The sequence below is a fragment of the Galeopterus variegatus genome, unplaced genomic scaffold, assembly GCF_000696425.1.
Source record: "Galeopterus variegatus unplaced genomic scaffold, G_variegatus-3.0.2 Scaffold3951, whole genome shotgun sequence".
NCBI lineage: Eukaryota > Metazoa > Chordata > Mammalia > Dermoptera > Cynocephalidae > Galeopterus > Galeopterus variegatus.
The window spans coordinates 76,053-93,038 of NW_007730062.1; the positions used below are offsets into that span (position 1 = coordinate 76,053).

Below are 16,986 nucleotides of genomic sequence, written 5' to 3' on the forward strand. Positions count from 1 at the left end.
AAAAAGCACTCTCCAAGCACTTTGCTTCTTGGAAGAAGGTTGAGGGACAGGAACTATGCAGGTATTTGGAAAAGGAGACCTTCTAAACAGAGGTACTGAAGAAATGAGGAAATGTGAACCAGGGTGTAAGAGGCAATGTGAGAGATGTCAGACCGTGAGCTGAGGATGTAAGTCCAGGGTCTCAGAGCCGTAAGGTATAAGGGTGGGAATTTAGAGTATTGAGCAGATGGGAATAAATTGTCAAAGTATGTGTAAAAATTAAGCAAGCGAGTGCTAGGGACTGGGGGAGATATCTTTGTAAAAGCAGGGTACAATAATCCTTATGATAAGAGCCCTATCTGGCCTAAGGGCTTCTCTACTGAGGGATGGCCAGAAAGAAGAATGAAAGATAGCCACTGTGCACCAGAATTTAGATTCTGCTAAATATATCACATGCCTAAATCAACCAGTATTTTTTACCTAAGATATAACCCTATCATGAGTCAGAAAAATTAAAAAAATCTTGTAAACAGGTTGCTGATATTTGTTATAAAGGAAGAATGAACATAAACTGCTGATAAATTAACAATTCTGCTTTTGCATGCTTCACCAAACACACCACCACACATACCACTTTAAGAATCCAGATACATAATTAATCTAAAATTCTGAAAAGAACACCCCTTCTCATAATTTAGATACTTTGTAACAATGGATCTCCTCTTACTCAACAAATATCTTCACATACCAATTAAGCCAACATTTTCTGACATATTACCAATGCACAGAGCACCAACACCCACACTTAGAAAGTATGTCCCACACATCATTTCTTCTATATTACAAATACACTAATATCTTACTATATTTCAGATACTAAAAAGAAAGTAAAAAGGGCCTATGATATGAATGATATGATAAACAGAGCTGGAATGAAAACCAAAACAATAAAAAAACGTGCTGAATAAAACAGAAATTAGTAAGAACATGGTTTCTTAGTTCTTAGGTTTATGCATTTGAGAGCTCAGAAAAGAGCATAAATATTTTAGGCAATTTCTCTACTTATAAAGTGTTTGTAACCAAGAAGGAAATGTGACAATTAAAATAAATAATCTTAAATAGACAAATTGCTCAGGTACTGGGCTGTGCATTAGCGATAAAAGATGAAAAAGGCAAATGCCACAGAGCACCAGCCTAGTGGGGAAGGCAAATCCTGTGGAAGAGTGTGAAATGTGGCACAAGGGTGGTCCAGGAACAACTCAGAAGCTGATGGCCTACATCTGTGGGGAAAGGTGGTCAAGGGAGGTGTCCCAGAGTGGATAAAATGTGGGCCGAGTCCAGCCAGCCACCATGCAGACAATGGGAGCCAGGACACCACAGAGTGGCTGATGTGGAGAAGTTAACCAAGCAAAGCAAGAGGAGAATGCAGGAGAAGCACATGCAGTTCATGTGGGAGGTCAGGGTGTATCTGAGTGAAAGGGAGATGATAAGAGATAAGACTGGACTGGATAGGTTGGCTGGGGCCAGATAATCAAGAACTTTGTATGCTGTGTTAAAAGGTTAGGACTTGATTCTGTGGGCAGTAGGAATCCCTGGTGGATTTTCAACAAGGTCCGGACTTGCCTTTACTGTATGAAAGTCACTCCGACAGTAGTGGTATAGAGGACTGATTTATTTATTTTTGGCAGGGGATGGTGGGGGAGAGTGAAGAGGTACTTATTGCTAAATATTAGCATTTTTATTAATATTTATTATTCTATGCTTAGCCATCTATAGCTAGTAGAACTGCACAAGACAAATGATGACATACAACTAAGAAGACAACAGTAGGGATAATTTAAGAAGTACTTAAGAGTTAAGATCTAATTGCATGAACAATTATTACATGTGGGGCATAAGGGAGTGAAAAGTGTCTAGGATGTATCCATGTTTCTGACCTAAGTGACTGGATAATGGTACCATTGAATGAGACAGGAATTGTAAGAGGTGAAACATGTTTAAGTGGAAAGATAATGTAAATAAAATATAGAACTTAGACTTTAGCAAAGGTTAAGTAAGTATAAAAGTTTTCTAAACTGTACTCTGTATAGTTTTAGCCACGTTAGACTTTGGAAACTAAGAGTAAACTGGTTTCTACAAGGATAAACCTGTGACCTCAAACTAATTAACACCCAACCTAATTAACTAGATTAAACAATCACAATTGGTAGGCCCATTTATTTTATTACTATGATGTAAAGTGAAAATGTCTCCCCAAACTGAGGGTCATAATAATAGAAGGATAAAGATTAAATGCAGTTTGGAGAGTATTTAGGCTCTTCTGCTGCTGGCTTGAGACAGGCCTGACAGATGGGGCACGTTTGCTACTAAAGAAATTTCACAGGCGCACAAAATATAGCTGGCTTTTGATACCTGACTTTGATGTATCCAGGACCTCATTTGGTAATGCTGGAATATCTGGCAGCTTATACATCCCTGAAATATGTTACAAGGTGATGAGAATCAAAGCCATGGCATACATAATACCAACATATTTTGTGAAAGCAATGTAGTTATTAAACTTTAGAGAATTAGGTACTATGTAAAGTTCTGCTTTAGAAGCAGTGTCATATATTCTGTTACTAATTAAGATTTTTGCTGACACTGCTTCAAATAAATAGCACAAAGCTGTTGGTGGAGGCAGTAAAACTTGTTTGTAAATGCTTACATCCAAAGCAACATCTTTCAATATTCACCAAAGGTTAAAATTCTATACTTAATTTCCACACTATAACGTTGGGTCTTGGTAACAACTAGATCTTCCCCTTTGTAGCCAAAGTAGCTGCGGACACAGATGTAACCACTAATCAAAATTAGTTTACATTATTATGCATATGGTCCTCAGGAGTTATAGGCAGACTAAAAACCAAATGTTGACTCTGAATCAAATTTGCCTACCTCTAAGGAGACCCTAACCTAATCCAAGCAAGACCGCTAAGGCTAAGATCACTCTTTAAAACTATTAACATAAAACTTTATGGATCTAATAGTTCTAAAGACCTCAAATATTTCTGGGTGGGTAAAAGTGTTCCCCGCTTAAAGATATAATGCATTTCTCGGAACCAACTCTTAAGTGATCATTAGGCAAAATTCTGACAGTGTGTGCTGTTCCCTTGGTCTCTCCTGGGATGTCTTAGAAACAGGTGAATTTCTGAGAAGTTAGCAAGTTAGTGAGTGGGACTCTATCTTGAATCACATTTTTCTGAGTGCCAAACCCCATGTCTGATTTACAAATTGTTAGACATCTAATCTGTAGTCTTAAAGTCATTCTAGAAGTGAACACAGTGAAATGGAAAAGAAAGGATAAGAGTAGAAGAGGAAAGGGAGGCAGGTAAGTTTCCCAAATGAAAAGATATCCTGTTTTTAAGCTTTTGTAATTGTATATTCTCCAAAAGCATGTGGGGAGCTAAATAAACACATAACATAGCTTATTCTCAAAAAGCTTTGATACTAAAACATGGCCAGAGTACATCTAAATGTTTGCTAAACCCCCAATAAATAATGTCATACACTGAAGTCTCCCCCCACCATGCAACCACTAAAAGCAAATTACAATACTCAAGGAAAAGAACCTACTAAAATATTGTTATGCTAGCTTTTATTATTATTATTACATAACTATAGATCAAAAAGAACACAAACACACACACACACAAACTTTCCAGTAAGATTTGGATAAGTCTAAAATCTTTCATAAATAAAAATTACACCTATGAGATCAGAAGACCTTATCGCTATCTATTTACAGAGGCATGGGATTAAATTTCACACCCTGACGATACCAGAAATGTCATACAGCCTTAACTTTGATCCGAGTCCAGTTACATGTCCTGAGATTTGCAGAAAGTAACTGTAAGTGACACATACTTCTCAATCATGGCCTGATGAGGAAGAGAAACTTAATTTCTATGAGAACAGCTAGGATAGAAACCACTGACTAACTTTTAAAAGTTATATATCATGCCACCTTATATTACCTTAAATTATTAGTTATCCATTTTAATGAAAGTAAGTAAATATCCTGTTAGGTGAAATGTTTTAAAAAACAGGTTTCTATCTTACCTCAAAGAAGACAAAAAAAAGGTCTTCCATGTATTCAAGGCACAAATACTGGTTAATTAAATTTTTGGATACAGATTTTGACAGTATTTAAAGAGGGTTGAAATAAATCTGTTTATAAAACTTTTCTACATAAACATAAAATTAATACTAAATGTAAATAATATTGATTTAAAATAAGTTGTTTTCAAAAAACCTCAAACAGAAACTCATTTAAATATAATATTAATTATAAACAAAACTTAACTTCTAATAACCTCTAATAACATATAATCTATTAGCTTAATTTATTTCTGGTTTAACTTTTAAACTATAAATGACTCCTTTAAAAACGTTTTTATTCAGAATTTTCTCTTATTAAGCCTTGTCATTTTCTCCATTAAATCCAGATAAACTAACTGATCAATGAAAAGAATAGACATATACTCATTGACAGCTTATGTATTGGGTGCTAAAAATCGAGAGATGAGGAAGCTAACAGCTTTCAGGAGACTAATGATTTGAATATATACAAACTGTATACAGAATTCATAACTGATAGTTCTTTAAACAAAATTATGAAAAAAAACTTCCTACTAAAAAGATATTAGGAGATAATTTTTTTTACTGTCTAGCTTTTGTAAACTGTGATCACAAAATCTTTCAACATGGCCTTATATCAGTAACTTTTTCTGGGGGGTAGGGAATCTATAAAGCCAAGTTTGTATAGTTTCTCAGAGATTCTATGTTATCGATTAGTTGAGACATTCTAAATTATTTTTTTAGTGACTAATTAATTGTAGAACACTTTACACAATGCTTCTGATGTCAGGCAGCATTTGGATAATCCAAATGTCAAAGAGTATGCATGCAAAGTTCCGTTTCACATACTCTTCTGGGATTCAAGGATGTCTTTCTTTTATTAGGATGAGTAATTAAACCCTGGAAGGCAAACCCAGTATTTCTCCTGTGCTTATTTTTATTCTCTCAATGCCTGGAAATGAAAGAGCTAAGCCAGGTGACAGTCAGAAACCAAAAGACCAACCGCAGCAGGAAATTATTTAGAGTATTTTGTGCTGTTTGCCCTCCCTACACCCTGATCAGCTGCAGGAACTGTGAATATCACAGGGTGTAGGCAAGATTCTGAAAGCACATGCACTACTGCAAGAAAAGTTCACCCCTGACCCTCCACCCCTGCCATTCTTCACTGTCTATTCAGTGCTGGTAAAAATTTGAAGCAAAGAAGCTCACCCAAACTCTATGGCTATATATCAAATAAGAAAGAACAGTTTAAGAATCCCTTAATCCAAAAAGAAAAAAAGTGAATGTAATAAAGAGAAATTCCTGTAAATGTAGCCTAAACATTATGAGAAATGCTATGTTTCAACATAATACTATTCACAAATCCTTCCTTATGCTCAGAAGCAACAGCATCAAAACAGAAGACTTCCATTTGCATAAAGCTTACAAATTTACTGTACTTTTTCTCTGACAACTTAGTCATGGTAGGTTCTAATACACTTCTAACACAACTTTCTGTGGTATGCATACTCGAAAGTCACTGGTTTCTGTAGAATGTAAAAGGGAACAGTCACTCTAACATTCTCATTCTTGTAATAGCTTATCCTTTCATTGTGATGACCATGCAAAAGTTCTTTACTGGTCAAGTGGGTGTTACCAGTAAGTAAACAGCATAGAGCAGAGAAGGATCAAGGAGACATACTCATTTTGTTATATGGAAACAGCAAATAGGAATGCTTAGTTAACGTTCTTCCATGCTTGTCTTAGCAACATTAACAAGCTAAGTTAGCAAGGAAAACTGGAAGTTTCCCACACAATTACAAGTTTATTAATATCATCAACTTCTAAACTTTGAATTCCTGATCACAGAATTGGTTATATTTAGCTCATCTGCAATACTGTCCTTTGCAAATCAAATATAAACATTCACAAAATACCAAGTTGAATAAGTAAAATTTATTTTACATAAAATCCTTAACCTGAAAAATTCAAAATGAATTTCAAAAGATACCACTTATAATTTCAAATTCCCTTATTAACAAAGAATTATCTATACTAACGATTTGAGGTTTCCAGTTATTGTGTCCAAGGATTGATACGGATTAGGTTTAACACTTGCAGGAAGAATTTCAAATAGGGGTGAGTCTGTGTGCACTATAATTCCTGGTTCCTGGAAAGTACTGCCATAAACAGTCTATAACAATAATAATAAAAAATATTTGGCTTCGTTAAAGAAATTCCTTCATATCTAAAATGTGGCTTGTTTGCTCCTAGAAATGGTGAGCTTTAGAAATATTTTTATTCCTCTGCACAGTTTGTGTTTATGGTGTTGCACAGTACAGTTCAACTCAAGATCTTAGGCTATTACCTAACAATTTCAAACCCAGAATGAAACAGAAAATGGCTCAACCTTCAGCGCTCTCTGGTGTCTTTCAAAGATATAAAACCACTTGCACTCACTTTACGACTTAATTACTATAAAAGAGAAATTCTACTACTTTTACTGAGTTTCTTTCCAAACTTACCAGTGTTCAATTTGAACCAGCCTTACAGAAAATTGTGCCAGAATAGTCATCTTGTAAAACATATTTTACAAAATATTTTTTCTTTGCAAAAGCAATAACACAAGTACTTAGTTTTCCTTCCACAAAAAGGCAATTGTAACTCATAAACAGGAGATGGGTAATTATTAAAGGTTGTTGACCTAGGTTAAGAGGACCTGAGTTCCTAATTTAAATGCAATACAGAATTATCACCATCAGCCAAAGGATGCAGAATTTGGTGGTCTCAAATTAGGAAATAAGAAAAGAAGCCATAGGAAAATAGTCATAATCTCAAATGGCTGAATTTTAGTCGCATTCCTTGAGTAGCCAAGGTTTGTATGGGCTACATACTGCTTCGCCATTTAGAAACAGCTCCCAAACCCAGAATAAAACTGAGGATCACTAATGATGATTACAAATACACAGAAGAATTTATGAAACTTACCTTTACTTTATGATAGAATGCAAATCTAGAATCTAGAAATTCTAGTGTAACAGTAGGAAGTAGATTTATAGGGACACAGAATCAGTGCATACCCACTGTGTACAGAATGAAGTTTTAAATGCTGAATGGAGTTTCTACTATTCCTTTTTTTCTTATTTACAATAAAAAGTAAAACCTTTGGATTCAACTCAGTGATAAAATGTTTAATATATCATGCAATTATTTTTAGGGATTGCTAGATAACCTTAAGCTATTTCCTCCAACTGTCTGATTTAAAAGTTATCAACTTTGTCTTTCGCAAGGTTCATTTTCGTTACCTAAATACATCAGGAAAAGACTGACCCCAACCTGAAGCAAGGTGACAGCTGCTTCAAAAAGTCTAATCTGCTTATTGATGAAAAACCAGAAAGGGAATAAATAAATGATTGCTAATGATTTCCATGATAGCTCTACACAGACCCAGTAACTCCTCTGGATTATAGTACAGATAGAAGCCAATTAGTTTTATTTCATATGTAAATAGCGGCATAAAGAGGTACAAAAAATAATTCATTGGACTGCTTTATCCTAAAGCACAAGGCGCACATTCTGAAAGTCACTTCAAACACAGTTCTTGCTTATGGAGCTCGCTCTCTCTCAGGCAGGAATTTTTCAAATAAATTAAAACTCATCCAGCTGTGTATATTCAAGAAATACCAAAAAGTCACAAGGCATAGTAAGTTTCAGCTGTTCTCCTCTCTCCGGTGTTATCAATAACACATAATGAGTTAGTTCATACATCATCACAGCTGTGCAGGCCAGAGCCAACTTGGCTAATTTAACTATTCTAGTAGAGTTCAGTCAGGAGCTTGCTCTATTAGATAATTCACTCTGCAAGTCATATATAAGCTTTTTATTATCATTTCTCCTTGTCTTCTTATGCAAAGTTTCTGTGAAGTCACCTAATGGTTCTGCCTCTTGGACAGATTTAAAAAGAAAAAGACTTCTAAGAGCAAGTAGCAATCAAAATTGCTCAGCAACTAAGATTATGACAACACACTCAAGGCTTAAGCCTTAAGCAAGTAAAACTCCCTCTTTATCAATAAGCATTAATTCCAAAAGAAGAGAAAAGAACACTGTCCTCTGGGAAAAATCAACCACGGATTCGGGGCTGCACCTTTCTTCTTCACCTCCACCCTCTTTCAATAAATTCAGAATTAGAAATAATCACTGATCATATTTTTACCTACTTGTAACCTCCAAAATAAGGTTTGTATTACATCTCTTCTTGGTGGTGGCAATAACTAGAAGACTATTACAGCATACTTTAAAATAAATATAATGTGAAACCAATGGTGATCGGTAGCTAAAGAGATTTGCACAGCCTCCACAATTTCAATTATCCACAACAGTATTCTACCCACTTAGCAAGGCTCTGCTAAAACTGCTTAGTTCTGCCATCCAGTATCATCTTCTACTGAGGATGAGTGCCTAAACTGTTAGAGAGTGTTTTCTTAATCAAAAGCATAACATTCAATGTTGTTTTCTCAACTGCATATTTGGAATTTGGAAATTTTCCAAGGCCCATCCTGTGTGCAAAAGAAGCCTCAGCATCTAAATCTGGGAAGTTCATCCATAGAACTGGCTTCCAGTTGATGTTGGTAATAAACATCTGTAGTTGTACAAAAGCAGAGTGAGAAAACAAAGTGGGATTATATTATAATTTCATTACACTGAACCAAACAAGCATTTATTATTGAAATCTCTTTAAAATATTTTTAGGATCTAAGAATCTTGACTAAAGAGTTGAAAGAGACCTGTGAACTTATCTAGCTCAACTTCCTTTCCAATTTCATTCCTAAGAACAAAATAAACACTACATATCTAATTTAGATTTAGATATTAAATGCAATACATTTGCAAAGCAAAATAATTTTACCTGCAGTTTGAAACTATGAACTTTTGTCCCTGCTAGAGACAAAGAACCATGAACTTTCCCCAAGTTCCACACAATGAAAATATTATGGATATAATATATAAAAACGATTTACCAAGTCATATAAACTACTGAAAATAAGTGGGATAAATAACTGCCATTCATTGTTCCTGAATCCAAAGATTGCTGGGACCGACTTGGACATGTACACAGCTGAACACGCACTTCCTGGTTATGTGTAATCTGCACAGATAGACCAGCTTTACAGGCCTGACCACAGAGATTAATAGCTTTAGCCAAATAATGTGGTAACCATGTGAACCTGGGCTGCTCCAGCTTGTTTGTGAATCTCTCAGCAAGGCTCAACATGCCGTTATCTGCATCTTGTTGCCAGGAAACACAACATCGCTTTGGAATACAAGGAAAACCAGGTTTCAATGACCACAGGTCAACTTCCCAAAAGTCTAATTTTTGACACTTAGCTATCTACAATCTTACATTTCTTCCTGGAGTCCACAGAGAACTTCACTTTACTACTAATTATTACTACTAATTAACAGTTAATACTTTTGCTACTTTATCAGGGCAGCACCACTTATTGGCACTAACAATATAATAGCAGTAATAATAATAAAAATAATAATAACAATTCACTAATACTTTTCCTCTCCTAAGTGTCAGATAAACACTAGTTTACTTCCTTAAAGCTGATTTGGAAATCAAGCATCCACCTCAACTACTTTATTACTGATCCAACAATACATGTTTATGGGCCTATATCTATGTCTCTGTTCTTCAGCAAAATAATCTTACCAAAAAATAAAATGTCCAACATGCTGCTGACCCAAGAGTTCCTGGATTTTCTGGGATCAAAATGATTGTCTTGTCTTGCCCATGGTAACAGAATGTAATGTGTTGGACAATAATTCTGCTAGTTTTTTCCTGACCAATTCAAACAGATAGAAACTTAATGTACCAAGATGCTGAAGTACACAGCAGACTGGAAATTTGCTTCGTAAGAGTGAAGTGGGAGGTCACTGTTCTGCAGTTTTGCAACCTGGAGATGGAAGGATTAGAGTGGCTTTGAGAGCATATAAAATTAATTACCCTTGACATCGCAATTAGAATTGCTAGGTCATGGGCAACAGAGATTTTGGACAATTCCTTATTAAAAAGATTTTTAGGATAAAATGCAAATGTTTTTCTCTCTTCCAATGCTGGCTTAAAAAAAAAAGTCAAAAGTACTCAGCTTTATTGTAAGACTCTTGCTACCCAACCAAGGTAGAATCTTGAAAACATAATATTATCAATATAATATACTTATAGTCAGGAAAACTACATTCTTGGTATTTTACATTTATCCCAATGTGTCTACCATATAATCTCTGAACTTGATCCTTGTACCATTTCTCATCTTGTTCCACATTTCTCTTTTGAAACACAAGATGCAAAGCTCTAGTCTCATGATAGTTAAGTTGCTAAAAGAACATCATTCACACAGTACTAAATGGGAGCAAGAGAAGTTTATAAACTTGGAAACAGTTTACCACCACCATTCACTGATTCTCCAGACACTTGGGTAGTGTAAACTAACTTATCTGTGAACAAAGATGACTCTCAAGGAAGTTTTTCTCCTGGACTTCTGGAATGGAATACTCAGTGCATTCCCCACCCCCCCATGGGTCATGCCTCTCAGTATTATTATACCAGGTCATTTATTACCTGTGAAGCTGCCAGGTTCACAGAATGGTCTCCCAAGTCATGTAGCATGCATAGAAGGGCTCTTCTCCCCTATCTAAAAGTTAATCCCTACACTTTGCTATACACAAATAGCTATTAACATCACACATTTTAACTCCTTCTATACTACAGGAGAAACAACTTAGAAATACAAAGACTAATGCTTATTTATACAGCCATTTTTGCACTAGCAACTTCATATGCAGTACCTATCATTTTCTTTATTTTAAAGTTCAATTAAAGAAGAATCCATATAGGGAAATATCAGTTTGCTGTCAATGAGTATTGCTTAGACAGCCATACTAAGAAAATCAAAACTCGAGGATAATCATTTCATATGTAATGATAAACATATCCATTAACATAAATCCTCCCTTCACACAGTTGCAAGACTCTTCCAGGTTTAAAAAAATACCCTGAATTGTGGAACAATTTATGTTACCTATAAGATAAATTTAACGGCAAAAAGCTTCAAGGAAACTAATAAGAGAGATTTAATGTGTTTGGGCATGATTCAGAAGTATGTGATGAACTTCTGAATCATTCACAGAAAAAGGGTTTATACCATTTAAAACAGAGAGGGCCACAAAAATCTCCAAACAATACTATTTTCCTTTAAAAAAAATAGCAGCTACTCAATATTCAGAACTTTAAAATTAGATAAATTAGGTATTCATTATTTATAATAAGATTCACCATGCACTTTCAAAAGCAAAGCAAGTTCTCCTGTATGATTAAAATATTTGATTCCCAACATTCAGCGTATGTGCAACTTCTCAGTTACATGCATACTGAACAGAGTGACAACTGAATTGTTCAAATCATAAAATCTTCATTGTCTGTTAGGTAAATAGCCCACATTCAACTACCATGAAAATCAGGATAGCATTGAAGCCAAAAGAGATACAGTGGGAAAAAGAATAAAACCTGTTACTACTGAAAGAAACCACCCAATTAAGCTTTTAGCCTCTTTCCCTACTCTATAGCATTTAATGACAGTTTTACAAGTTGTTATAAATACATACCCATACTTCATTCTCATTCTATCATTTTCTGGGTTACAGTAAAATCTTTCCAAGTGCTCCTGGGAATCATTGGATACACTTTGCCATTTTTGAGTAGTTGTCCTCTTGACCTGCCAATGATATGACAAGACTGTATGGTGCTTCAAACAATCCCTTCCATAAATACAAGTGCCTTGCAGAAAGTCCATGCAAATTTCAATTCCATTCTCTTGGTGAGTATGGTACTGTAGTTGGTTAACCAGCTCAAACACAAGGTCAAGGGAGGCCTCTTCACTTTTGTCCTGGAACAGCTCAGTACTCAACTTATCACTGGTGTCCAAAATGTACTGGATTGTAAAATTGTTGTTTTGGAAAACCCCTGGAACATAATCCATGACTTTGTCTATGCAGTCAGGACTAGTAGGAACATCACTTGAAACCGGGTGCAAAAGGTCAGTCTGGAAGTGCCTTGATGTGGAATCTGCCACTGTCCCGCTGATGGTTTCTGGTGGAAAACTGTGATCCTGGATTGGAACCACTTGTTCTGGAGCATCGGTGGAAGGATGGGCCTCTGGTATTTGGCCCCTGACATTTGTACCATCAGAAATCAGGACAGACATATTGTTTTCTGTTGGTGGGCACGATGGATTGATTTCCAGAGTTTTTTTCACCATAGGTTCATGTAAGTTGTTCTCATCTGCACTCTGGTTTCTAGATCTAAAAACCCCATCAAGTGAGCCAGATTCTAGCAAAGTGTTTAATATTGGCCTCAAAGACCTCAGGGTTCCAGTTCCCAATCTCTTCTGATCCTGCTTCTTCTTAAAACAAGTCTTCAATGGAGTAATCTTTTCAGACAGTCTCATTTGGCAGGAAAAGTCATCAGGAGAAGGAGGCTGCACTACACAGTCTGGCTCAGGTTCAGTGGTTTCTATTTCCATGATGTAGATTAGCTCCAATTGTTCCTCAGAGTCTAAAAATCCTACCAGGAAAGGAAGGAAGATGATCATTTACAAAATGACAACTGGATCCCATTTATTCATTAAAATGCTTTGTTTTAGTCTGTGACTGAGTCCCTGAAATCACTCCTCTTGTACTATGTTTAGTCTTTACAGGTCAATTTTAAATTTTATTGAGCAATCAATGCTCCAAAGTAGTCAAGGCTATTCAAAAGCCTATACAGCAGATAAAAGGAGGAGAAAGAATGTGTCTTTCAATAGACCTTTGGCATTTACTTGTAAACTTAATATACAACAGTTTGTAATTCTGCTGGGGTATGAATTTTTACTGTAAGGCTAGAGTGGGGTGGAAGATGGGAGGTAGAAATAACTGTGACTAGATGATGACAGCAGGGAAACCACATCTCCACTCAGCTTGTGGTTCTCTTCACAGCTGTTTATGTATCACCTATTTCATGAGTTGACAAAAACTTAGTTCCTTTGTGGGGGGAAGAAAAGGTTCATCAAATGAAGAATAAACTTCAAAGTTAAATAGTGAGTGAATGTGGGTTATAAGGATATATACAGGAAACAGGGGCTCTCAAATGAAATGCTATATGGGAAAAAGCCAAGGGTCTTTTAAGCATTTCTATATTCAGAAAGTTCCAGTACATTCTTCAGGAATGTTAAGGGTCTACTTTTGCAATCCTCAAAAATCATTACCACTACTGAACAAATATCAGGGTGTGTTTAGCAACAGAGGCCAAATCAGCAACCACCACAGCACACTGTTAGAAACCAAACACAGCTTCACAACACAGAAAGGGCCCTTGTCTTTAGAAATGTTACATATATGCATTTTTTTTTAAAGGCAAACGAAGGCATATTACAGAAAAAATAACACAATACTATAAAACACACACCAAATTTCAGGTCTCTAATGAATTACTGAAAGATTTAAAAAGTACTTTCTTCCAAGAATCAAACCCCTTGAAAAAAAATGAAACTTTAAAATATTTACTGAGATTGTGCCAGGTGAGAAAGGGAAGATGATGAGCAATCAATCCTCTTCTCTCTCGTCCAACAGACTGAAAGAGCTCTTTGATGCAAGGGCCCACAACCTAATCAAGTACGCATCCTAGGTGCCCAGTACAGTGCCTAACACAATGCTCACAGTGGGTGTTCCATAAATATTTTGTTGTCTGAATTACTGAAGAAAAGGCACACATTAAATGCTTAGTCCTTTGTTGTTTATGGGTCAACAAAAAAAGATAAAATTGGGTCCCTAGGAAAAAAAGAGGATTAAAGATCCAATTGGAGAGTCATAAATCTGTGTAAAAAGTGAATAATGATCAAACAGAAAAGTAAAATACAAAGCATAGTATATAACAGTGTTAGTGTCCATGATAAGTACAAAAGGAAAAGGTAGAAAAAGAGTTCAGCGTGAGCTGGCATTGTTAGGGAAAGCTTCACCAAGAAGGAAGGATCTGACATGAGACATAAATCAACTGGAAAGCAGCCAAGCCAGGCGTTATTATTCATCACTCGGTGCTCTTGCCTCAAGGCACAATTGGCACAGATTGTGGTATTCCCTCTCCACCACACCAAACCGGCTTGTGCCTTCCCCCACGCACACACACTAACCACTCCTATCACACCCAGTCAAGGCAAATCAGACACTAAGCCAACGTTATTTATACGTGTGTGTGTACACACACACACACACGCACACACTTTTCCTATTATTACCCTTAGTCAAACTCGGAAACAAAACTGGGGAGTAGTAACTGGAGTGGGGAAGCCACTAGAACCTACTTCCCCAATTAGTGTGCAGGAGAGAAAACTAAAGATCGGAAGGGCACTTCCTCCGGTCCGCCGCTGCAGGCAACCCACCGCGCCACCCTCACCTCGTGACGCCCGGGTTCTCCGGCACTCTCCTCCGATCGCACCCTCCGTGGAAACCGCCGGCTCCACACTGCCCGCCCGCCGCCGCGCGACATCCTGCGCCGAGCCGGGGTCCGAGCGACGCCTCCTGCCGGCCGCGGCGGCGGCTTGCGCGGCTCCGGACCCCGAGCTGAGGCGCCGCCCGGCTCGGCGTTCCGGGTGTTCCCGAGCATCCCCGCCTCCGCCTTCCCCTCGGCAGGCGCCGGGGCGCCCCCTCAAACCCACCGTTCCAGCCTCCTCCCCACCGAAGTCCCGGCCCGGCTTTCCTGCATCCCAGGAGCCACTCAACGGCGCCTTCCACATTTCATTTCTTCTTCGCCTCCTCAACCCACGTTCCTGAGGACGGTCCTGCGATTCTCGGGGACTCGCAAAACTAAGCCGCGAAGCCCGGGGGACCGCGGCGGGCGCTTCTTGCGGCGGCGGGGAGGAGGGCGAAGACTGGGGCGCCCTCAAAGTTAATGTGAAAACAGCCTGCAAACTTCTGGGCTGCAGCCCGGCACGCAGGGGCGGCCGGAAGACTCCCGCAGCCGCCCTGCCCTCCCCGCGGGGTGGCCCGGGGCTCCTCCGCGCTCCGAACGCCCGCCCGGGGTCTGCCCGCGGGGGAGGCCGCCCCGACGCTCCCCGGCCCGCCCTGACCAAGAGAGAAGGGGCAGACGCCGGCGACCCCGACTAAACCCTTCAGCGTCTTAGTCTGATCTATACACCTGCAGGGGTTCTAAGTGACTAAGAAGTGTAAACCAGTTCCATCCTGATGTTGACAGGATCTCAGTGAATTTGGAACCAAACAGGCAGTCCAAAACCAATCACACTGACGCGCGGGGCCTCGAGGCCAGCGCCCGCCATCCCGGCTAGGGTCTCTCGGCCCCTCAGTGCCCACCCGGACCTCTTTACCTGAACGGGCAGCCTGAGAGAGCGGACGACAGGAGCCGCGTCGCGGGCAACGTCCGCGCCGGGGGTCCGTGTGGAAGGCGGGCGCCGGCGTCTAGAAGTCGCAGAACGGAGATGAGGCGAGCCGCGTACAAGCCATTCCGCCGCCGCGGGCGTAGAAAGCCTCGACCGCGCTCCCAGCCCAGCTCACTCGCCTGTCACCTCCAGCTCTGCTTAAGTGGCTTCCGGTCGCCTCCTCCCGGCGGCCCCGTCTGGGAGGCGGAGCCTGTGCGGCGGGGGGTGGGGTGGGGTGAGGAGGCCCGGCGCTCAGTGGGTGCCGGAAAAGAGGCCGGCCCCGCGCGCGCGCGCGTGCGCACTCGCTGGCGGGTAGGCGCGCGTGGTGTGTGTGCGAAAGGCCTGAGCTCCCGCCAGGGGGCGTGTTCTTTTGCGGGCCGTCCGGGTCGCGAGGGTCCGCGTCTACGCGCGTCGAGTGGCGCGCAGCTGAGAGGAAGACTGGCGTGCGCCGCGTGGGGCGGGCTCCACCTGCCTGCGAACAGATGGAGGGTCACTTTGTTCCGAGGACACCCAGGCACCCGAAGGAGGATGTGAAACGGAGCGACCCGTTTCCGTGCGGTTGGCTTTGTTTATTTGCCTCCTCAGGAGACGCCTCCGGTCCCTGACGCCGCGAAACCCAAAGAAGCAAACGGCTGCCGCCGCCGCTGCCGCCAGACGGGGTCGCCTGCCCCGCGCCGGACGGGCCGGCGGCCTGTGTCTCGGGCCAAGTATGCAGCCTTGCAGAAGTGAAACCTGGCTGTTGGCTTTTGTCGATAGAAGTGTACGTGTGTTTTGAAGCTCACAAACACCGTAATGGCTTGTTTATTCACTCAACAAATATCTGTCCGAGCGCCTATTGCGTGTCAGGTATGCACTAGGCTTAGGGCTACGTCCCTGATCAGCCCAGACCTCATGTCTGTCTCACGGAACTTGCAGAGCACCGTGTACTCATCTCTGAAATATACACCATATGTAAGGTTGCCATATTTTCTGAATTGTAAAATGCTTTGGATTTTAACTCCATATATTGAATACATTTTCAGTGGTGAGGGAAGAAACACTACATTAAGTTCATATAATCCCTATATATGGAAAAAAAAGGGGGGGGGGGGTTCCTGGTAATTCCAGAGGTAGAAATAGGAGCTAAGAGGTGGTAGTAATAGATATTATGGTTCTTCACCTTTATTAAACTGTTCTAAACCGGGCTGGGTGAGCACACCAGCAAAGAATAGATAAAGGGTCGTATTATCTCCAGCAGGCTTATCATTTCAAACTGTATCAAGGCAGGGCCATTAAGGTGGGAATGATATGGGGGGAATTCAGAGGACAATAGGTAAAAGATGGGAATCTTTAGATTTAGAAACTATACTGAGCAGATATTTTGGTGTGTATTTATTCATACATACAATTACCTAGAAGCAAATATGTGAGTTTAAATCTAGCATCTTACTGTTTGCTATTT

The 16,986-nt window shown here is 39.7% G+C and overlaps 1 protein-coding gene across 1 annotated transcript in view; it reads right to left on the bottom strand.

Annotated features, from left to right (window-relative positions):
* TIPARP (TCDD-inducible poly(ADP-ribose) polymerase) overlaps positions 1-15,868 on the bottom strand; it is a 28,652-nt gene extending 12,784 nt beyond the window's left edge. The window contains exons 1-2 of the mRNA XM_008586352.1: positions 15,495-15,868; positions 11,746-12,703 (exon numbers count right to left, since the gene is read on the bottom strand). Coding sequence (XP_008584574.1) covers positions 11,746-12,662 — 917 coding nt within the window. The 5' untranslated portion in view covers positions 12,663-12,703; positions 15,495-15,868. The remainder of the gene's footprint in view (positions 1-11,745; positions 12,704-15,494) is intronic.
* Between the last annotated feature and the right edge of the window lie 1,118 nt (positions 15,869-16,986).